The sequence below is a fragment of the Fulmarus glacialis genome, unplaced genomic scaffold, assembly GCF_000690835.1.
Source record: "Fulmarus glacialis isolate BGI_N327 unplaced genomic scaffold, ASM69083v1 scaffold20860, whole genome shotgun sequence".
NCBI classification, from domain to species: Eukaryota; Metazoa; Chordata; class Aves; order Procellariiformes; family Procellariidae; genus Fulmarus; species Fulmarus glacialis.
In genome coordinates, this window is record NW_009189841.1 from 10,555 (window position 1) to 19,552 (window position 8,998).

Sequence of the window (8,998 nt, forward strand, 5' to 3'; positions counted from 1 at the left end):
ACTTTAGACACCAATGTTGATAGTAAATGGCATTTTTCAGAGAAAAGAATATACTCAAAGGTTCCTAACTTTCAGGCTTTGATCTAATAGCACTTATTAAGGCATGGGATATTAATCCATTCTTCCTAGGGGGCTGCCACTGTGCCAGTATCATAGTACTTGCATCAAAAGTTTTTCCTACAGCGGATGTAAGATGCACAGGCCTTCATTAAAGATGCATTTTGCGTACCGCTTTGGGACCTGAGGTCTAGAACACGGGAGGGAAATGCTGCGTGGGGGAGGCCCACCAGCCAGCCGTGCCAGGAGCAGAAGCCAGGCTACATCAATGCCTCGGAGCCTCACAATGGCCCTGGAGCATTAGGTGCTCATAACTGGCATTCTGAACAAAGGGTGTGCTGAGCATGGAACTGCCCTGAAATGCTGGAGAGGTTTGCATCTTAGACCCCACTCCAGTCTTGAAACTGGCTTCTCACCACTTACAATACTCTCTGGTGGCACAACTGCCTTTTCCATCAAAAGGATGAGAGGAGAGAGTGATTACTTCTTCTCTACCGGGACCAGGCTTGGTCCTGCTCATTTCCTATAGTAACCATTCACCCCAGATGGGCGAGCCCTAGATTTCCTTTCCTTTTCTGCTGGATTTTAGGGACCATGTGTCTTGAGGTTTGGGGGTGGGTTTTTTTGGCTTTGTTTTTTTGGGGGGTTTTTTTTGAGTGATAAGCTGTGGAAACTTAAATTTTGGTCAGAAGCTTTTTCAGATATAGTCTAAAAGCATGTTGGGTTCCAGCACTGAGTCCCAAGAAGGTGTTCCTGGCCTTGAGCCATGCAAAACGATGGTAGCAGTTGTGCCTCTAACCCTGTACCTTGGGGTTGGGGGGGATAAAGTGCTAATTTTTGACACAGGACACCTAGAACCATGCTTGGGGAGATGCAGAGCTGTTTTTTTCACCTTCCAGGACAGTGCCCAAACACCAGCTTGACAGTGTTTTGTTAGGGCATGGGCCTTCATCAGCTCTCACTGCAAGGTTGTTGATTAAAAAGGTGCAGTGATTACACAGGTTAAAGCACAGGGCAGGGCACTCTCCTGAGCAGATGGAGACTTATTTAATTTAATATTAAACTTACTTGTTTATAAGCTAAGTGAAGAGGAGACTAAAACCCAGGCATGTATCCACTGGGTTATGTCCTTTTAAAAATTAAGTGATTGTGAAATTGTTCTTGTACAGCAGAATTTCGCTAAGTTCTGTTTGCAGAGCACCACTCAAATGGGAGACACCAATCTCAAGGCTGCCTGGCAGGCTTCATGTGTGGTGTAGTACGAGACAGGAGAGCCAAAAGGAAATCTCTTTGCAAACTCCCTATGACAGGTCCCTGGACCACGTTTCCTGTATTTATTTGTTTGTTCATCTATGTCAATTCTGATCTACTTTAAGAAAGGGGAAAAAGAAGAAAAGAAAAGGTTTCTTCCAGCAGCAGGTTTGTGGAGAAAGGCCCTGTCTCATTCCGTAAGGCTGCTGGCTGCAGCCTCTTGTACAGTGTAGGTAGCTCCTCCTCTGTGTGGGAGGTGGATGATGGGTGGAGATGGAGCACTTACGATCTATACAACTCTGTCTGGTAGATGTAATGAACACCACCACTTCCCCTTGACTCAGGATCACTCAAAATTAGGCTTTAACTGTCAACTGCAATGTGATCCTCCATGCAGCTACCGCATAGTGAAGAAATAATCAAAGAAATGCATTATTTAAAGTGTCATCACACTCCAAAATGTGTAAGGCCAAGTTTTATTTAGAAAAGCCTGGCAACATTATCTTGTTTCTGTGTTTTAATGGAAAGAACATCGGGCTTAGTGCTTAAGGCTTTTAGTCCAACAGTATTCTCTGCCTGTAAAGCACAGCTAGATAGCAGACCTAGACCTTAATTTGCGTGTGTCTTTGCCCTGAAATAACTTCTAAAGTCTTTCAATGTTGCTGTTCACTACAATTCTGGTGACTTTTTCTTTGATGTCCAGCTCTGTACAGAGGCAGAAACAAATATTTCCAATAAAGTATCAACAGTGCACAGCCTGGACACAAAACACTTCAGTTTGTAAAGCGGAGTTCTAGTTTCCAGGCCACCTCCTTTTTAACAAACTGGCCTTTGCTAATTGCTTCAGTGGGACAGTTGTAACTGCAACTTTGTGACTGAATACAACAGTAAGATGTCTATGAACAGAATGTTGTATGTCTAATATGCTTTAAAAGAAAGCAAATGCTGCTTCACGGTTCAAACAAAAAAAACCTTCATGAATGAATTTCAGCTTCCATGACCGTAGAGATGACAAATTAATGGAGCCATTCGCACTGTGTGGATACGGATTTATCCATGCAATGCCCCTAACTGTTAATGGGAGTTAGTTGTGTAGCTGAATCCCAGACTTGCCATGCTGAAACTTACCCCTAACTCTCCAAGGAGAAGGGCGCTAATTGGATTGCTGAGTTTAAATCCTTCAGCTAGTCAGTCTATGGAAAGGATTTAGCACTGGCTCTGTAAAAGGCTTTACATAGCTTTGCAGTGCAGTGCAGGGGAAGATTTTTTCCCTTTCTTTCTTGTGATTAATTGTGAGGCTTGAGGTGACAGGAGACATAATGAAATTCATAAATGCCAAAGGCCGTCCCTAGTCACATTCCTGGCTGTTGGTTTAAGTTAGAAACTGACAGAAGTGTGAACAAATCAAGGTTGTTCTGATAGCCTTTCAGTTGGGGGAAGAAAAAGTAACTGACAATGAGAAACCACTGGAGGTGGTTTAATGGGTATAAATTCTCAAGAAAGAGTGGTATTTTACACTGATTCAGATTCTTGGATACATAAATGACTTACAAACAGATGTATTCTGCCCCCGCTGCAGTCTGAGGGATTTTAGTCCTTTTTCACAAAAGAAGATATTGGCACAAGTTATTTAGGCAACCTGCCAAAGAAAAGCTGTTGCAAAACCTGTAGCAGAACTCAAAGTGACTTGTTCTGTGTCTTCGTTCATGACTGGCCTTGCTCTGCTTGTTATGAATTTTAAAAATCCACTTCCCATTCTGGAAAACAAAACTTGCAGCTTGAACAAGCAGCATAAAAATTAACCTAGGACTCTCGCTTCAGCCTGGAAATACATTCTGCTACCTCCCCACATCCAGGTTTGAATTACAGTGGAAAGAATTGCTTCACCAATCCTGTTTTCCTAGTCCATGACAGTGCAGAACATGTCGCGTCTGAGTATATATTGACCAGATACTGATGCGGTGATCTTTTGAGCCAGCTGCCAGCAGTCTCTCGCTGGGGTTTTTGTGATCCGAGAAGGACACACAATGGACAGTTGCTGTGTGGTAGTCCAGCACTGCTAAGGGCTTCAGTTTTTTCCAGCCAAAGATCCTGATGCGATGATCCCACCCTGCTGTTGCTAAAATCTTCTTGTCTGGACGGATGGTGATATCAGATATGCCAGCGTTGACAAGTTTGTGTGTTTTGTAAACCTGTGTGAGAAAGTTATAGATGAGCTCTAATTGTTTAAAACAGAAGAAAAAGGAACCTTCTGGGATTTTAGAAGGTATAGTGCCCACCCGTATACACTGGTATCACGCAGGTAGCATGGAGCTTTCACCACATGGTGGATGATGATGCCTTAGTGAGAACAATTAGAGAGAGAGATGGAAAAGACCTTAACTTGAGCCTATCTCCAGCACCATTCTCTAAAACAAAAGCAGCCCTTGTATGTTTTTAGTTTATATTGTATTTAGAGCTATTTATATTCTGTCACAAGTGAAGCTCTGAGTCAAGGTTTTGAGAAACAGACTACAGAGCTTTGCTCTTTTCTTCCAGCTATTCTTGCAAGAGCTGCAATGTTCAGAGCTATGGCCATATATTATTTTCCCTGCTTCTGCAATATTCCCATGCTGAGATTCTGAGCTGATGTTTAAACTACCTGCTACTTATTTCTACTACTGTGGCCCCTCACAAAAACCCCAATAAGCTGTGGTAGTATTTACCACAGTCTTGAGAAAGGAATGCTTCCAGGAATTATGTTACACTGTCAGGAAATCTGTATTTCTATTACTCCTTCTCAAGAGACTTTTATTTACACCAAATTCCAAGACGGGGATTATGAACAAGTTATTGATTTCAATCTTGGAAGCCTGTTGTTACTGTTTGGAGACTACTGGGGCACAAGTTTCTGAGGGGCACAATTAAATTGGAAGGCATTTAGCTTCCTTCAGGAGGCACTCGGGCTGCACAGGACTTAGCCCTTGGAAAGAAAAGTTTTCACTTCACTGACATGAGCTTCCCCTGAAGCACAGAGGAAAAGCTCAATACAATACACTTTTGCTGTTCTCATCTCAGGTAACTTGTATTAGTCAGCAGTCTACCTCTGAAACACATGCAGTATACGCACCAGAGCGTGTGTGTGCACACGCGTGTACGTGTATGTTGAAATAGCCTAGCTTTTGTCACAATGTGGAAAACGCCTTTTGAGTGTATGCTGACCTCGAAGTGCTGTTATTTATAAGCACAATTGGAAATGACGTGTTAATGCCACCATCTACTTAAGACTGAATGTGTAACTAGTACCAAAGCTTAATATAATTCAGTATATGTTTTAATATGCTGCATGTTCTGCATGTTGTTTGCTGTTTTTCTGCGGTGGGAAGGGACTGAAAAGCATCTTACATCTGAGTAGCTTTCCTCCTCAAAAGACATTCCATGATGCATAGTTAGTACAGGATTATAAAAAATATATTCATTGCGGATAATTTTAACTATAATACTGGATGTAGAAAACTAAAACTCCAGAAATGCTGGTCAAAGTTTGTTTCAGGGGCAGTTGAACACATCTTGGAATCTTACAGGCACAAAGCTATAAGCAATTATTTTTCAACTATATAACAACTGCCTAGCTACTTACTCAAACAGCAAGAGATGTGCAACTTGATGAGAAAAAAAGGCTAAATGAAACTTGATGTGCTTCTTGCATGCTCCATGTATTCCTCTTTTAAACAGGACCTGACCAATTCAGAACAGAGGACAGCAAGTTTTGCTCAAGCCTGATGAACAGTAGGAGGCTGTATGTGGGCCTCTTTGTGGGGCTGCTACTGTAAAACCTGTGCTTTTTGCGAATATGTATGTTCTTCCAAACTCCCCAGTTGCGCTAATATAGCATGGCTTCAGTGGGATTTTTGTTGGCGTATGTGTACTGGCAAGGAAAGATTTATTACTTACATCACCAGCCTGGCAAATATAAGATGGGCCTTTCTCTGTAGCTGAGATTATTAGCTAATGGCTATAACCAATCCCGGGCGTGGTGCTTCCCATCATTACTGTCAATTACGTGGGCAAGATCCATACAGCAAAATCAGGATGACTGGGAGAAATTGCATGTCATCAGCAAGCTACAACTTGAAAATGAAGCCTATAATGGTGATGCCTTTTGGCTATGGAACATGAGGGAACAGTGGGCATTTGTGCATGATCTGCAAATACAAGAGGTGAGAGAGGAAAACAAAACAAAGTAGAACAACTTGCTCAAGGTATATGCAGCCAGGTGAAATCCTAGTGCTAGGATTTGTGCCATCCAGTCACTTACGGGTGACTACTGTAGTCAAATGCATACCAACATCATTTCCTAACCAGAAAACCAGCTTGTAATTAAGAAAACAAAGAGGTAAAAACAGGTGAGCTGCTTTCAGCCAGTCATGACCAAGGACACTTGTATCTACTAGCAGATGCATTAAGAAATTTTGACATGCTGAGGCCAACAGATATCCACCTCTCCTTCCCTCCTTAACACATGCTATCTATGATTTTTTTTTTTTTTTTAATCTCCCTCTCCTACACCCAAATCATGTCTTTAAGCTCTATTCTTATTAGAAAAATAGCCAAGATAGCGGCAGCCTTAGCTTCAGCATTTGAGGGAAAAGCCTCAGCAAGCCAACCAAGAAAACTTGTGCGCTTGCTTACATTACAGCTTATAGAATTTTTTTTCTTGTCATATATAAAGGAGCTTCTGTGATTATCAGATTTCTTAATTCTGCTTTGTTTATTCACCTGCAGAAGCTGTTTACCTCCTACATTCTACCACAAACATCATCACATAATTACACTATCTCATCCAAATCAGGCACCTTATAACCAATCCAATCATTTGCTGACAGTGATGATTTCAGCAACTTTCTGTAGAAGACAATACACCAAACTTTCCCCATAGCAATAAACTATGAAGTTACCTTCATCATCTATTCATTGACACACTGGAACATTGCCACTTAAAACAGAGCTGAAGTACCATCATTGCGTCATTATTTCTCCAACGGCAGATAGCTATGCACCACGTTTACTTATTAAAACCTTTTAGAATAAAAATAATGTGCCACTGAGTGGCTTTCCAACGTCTACCATTACCTCAGGTACCTGGAATGTTAGGAAAAAAAAACCAACCCCATCTGGTTTATATTATTAATGCAATAGTGGAAAAAAACTTAATCTATGCCTTTGACAATCTCTAGTGCTCATATGAAAGATGCATTTTATTAGGGCATTCACACTATGCATGAAGCACAGAAACATTACTTACAGTTTATAATACTTGGCATTTAAATTTCTTCTGAGAAAAGCTACTATCTCTCAGTGTGATGTGCTGAAGATGTAACTAATCCTACACCTCCTGGGAATGTGAATACCGTGTGGAAAACAATACCTGGAATATTTCAGGTGAACAATTGTTTATTTTTGCTATGAGTCATACCTGTACCCCTGCATTACAGTTAACTCATAACTGAAATGTGCTGTGGAGAACAATATTTTCTTTGAATTTAGGAAAAAGCTATGCTATAATTAATATGAAGGAACAGCTTCCTCTCCAACACCAGAGTATTTGAAGCTTTAAGAAGCCTGTCACGATGTCAGATTTCTGACACCTTAGCAGTAGAAAACTAGTCTCAATACCACATTTCTTAATGGAACTTATCTGCTCACCTTCCTTCTGCTTCCCTGAGCTAAGGACACCAGGTGCAGATGTGTGCCAATAACGATAGAAAGGCCGGGGCAGGGCAAACATGACAAAAAAAAAAAACCCAAACCATGACAATTGTGTAGCAGACTTGTAAAACTCTTCTTTATCACATTGGCTTAGAACACCTTTGCTACTTATTCAGAGTCTAGAGTGCCTCTTTTACTTCATGTCGTATTGCTTATTAAAGTTCAGACGTTCTCGTCGGTGAGCACTGTGTCCTCCAAACTTCATCTCAGTTGGATGCATCTACACTACATGCACTGGGGTCTTAGTGCCCTGCCACTCCATAAATGGTAGCTCTGTCGTGATGCCTAACAGATTATATACCCTCACGGTGTCCCCTGGGTGGACCACCGGACGTCCAAGCAGTTGCTTTTCTTCCTGTAGCACCATTCAGAAAACAGCCTTAACTTGCCACACGACCTAAAAAATCTCCACAAAAGCTGCAGGCTGGAAGAGTGGTTATTGTTCTTCCATGAATTGGTGTATCCAGCAGCTCGCTTCTCAAGGATGATATGGGGACACACAGGGGCTGGTTCAGGTCCTCTTCATTGTGTGTTCAGGGGACAACTGCCACTTTAGAAAAGGTTAAAGCACTTGGCAGTGGAGAGGCTATGCATGAGCCATTTTAATTTTCATGAGCCTTTATTTATGCACTTCATTTCTACACCTAGTTAAAACCTACTTAACCCCTTGGCACTGTTGGAACACTTGCTAAAGTTGTCTAGATTAAGCAATATTTATTGCCATTCACTAGCATAGCCTGAACTGGTGATTATGAGACCTCCTTCTAACCCAGCCATTCCAGATATGCGTAGCTCAGACACAAACTGATATATCCGATTAACTTATTTCCCCTGTCTCCGGCTAGGGCTCTAAAGGTGCCAAAGGAAGCTGGTTGCCTAAACCTCATGTCCTCCTGGCATTAGCTAGGCTACTCTCTTTTTTTGTGAAGTATTTCATGGAATATTTCTGTCTTTCTCACAGTGGAAAGAAAGCGCTATCCATTCAAGCAGAACCTTTGGAAAAGCAATCCTTTGTTTCTCATTTTTGTAACTCATTTATAACGTTTAGGACATTCCGAGAGCTGGATACTACTAACGTGATAAATGAAGATACAGAGGCAATGGCTTGAGTAATGCTAGGCTTGTGTGCCTGTTGCAACTTTGGTAAAACCAGAAACATGTGAGAGAGGGTTTTTTTCTTTTTTTTTAAATCCTCACCATCTTTTGCTAAGTCTAGTCACATAGCACAGACATTCTAACCAGTCTGTGATTAATTAGCTAGAGATCTGCAACAACTCCTCTTCATGACTAAATATTTTTTTAGTCTATCAAACTGTTAGTGCAAAGTGGGATAAATGACACTAGAGGGCCAGTGATCCTGACCTGGAGGTTCTGTTGCTCATCGAGGCTCCAGATGCTAAGCACCTTTTCAGATGAGCCTGAGATCCCCTTGGCCTTCTCCGAGTCAAAGTCAAGGCTCATCACTGGCTCCTGGTGGCAAACAAGTTGGCTCAATGCTTTTCCCATTGACAAATTCCAAAGGACCACTGATCCATCTTCATAGCCAGCCAGAAGCAAAGGTTGTGAACCACAGTTGAGCTGATCAAGGGAAAAGTAAAATTGTTTGAGAAGTAAATAGTTAGGAAAATTATCATCCCCAGGTTGGTTTCAGTCCAAGCACCAAGAAAATAAATGAAAATGCTGACTGGCGTAGCAGTGAAAAGTTTAGAAGTCTGAATGTCAAATCTTGATAGTCCATCCACTTACAAAAAGCGTTACTAGGTGACATGTACTTTCGGTTTTTATATCTACACATAAGAGTCTGTGTTATATATATATAACATGTATCTAACATATACATATATACACGCACATATAGAAAATTTCTCTCTGAAAATCCAAATTATTGCCCTCTGCAACACCTGAAAAAAGGCTGCCACAAGTTTTCAGAAGTTTTACTTCA

The 8,998-nt window shown here is 41.4% G+C and overlaps 1 protein-coding gene across 1 annotated transcript; it reads right to left on the bottom strand.

The window, feature by feature from the left end:
- Window positions 1-2,136: 2,136 nt before the first annotated feature.
- LOC104081076 (guanine nucleotide-binding protein subunit beta-like protein 1) lies at window positions 2,137-8,631 on the bottom strand. The gene is made up of 2 exons (XM_009583680.1): window positions 8,419-8,631; window positions 2,137-3,500 (listed from the first exon to the last, which is right to left on the bottom strand). Exons 1-2 carry the CDS (start codon window positions 8,560-8,562, stop codon window positions 3,192-3,194), a joined length of 453 nt encoding a protein of 150 aa, XP_009581975.1. The 5' UTR covers window positions 8,563-8,631; the 3' UTR covers window positions 2,137-3,191.
- Window positions 8,632-8,998: the final 367 nt, after the last annotated feature.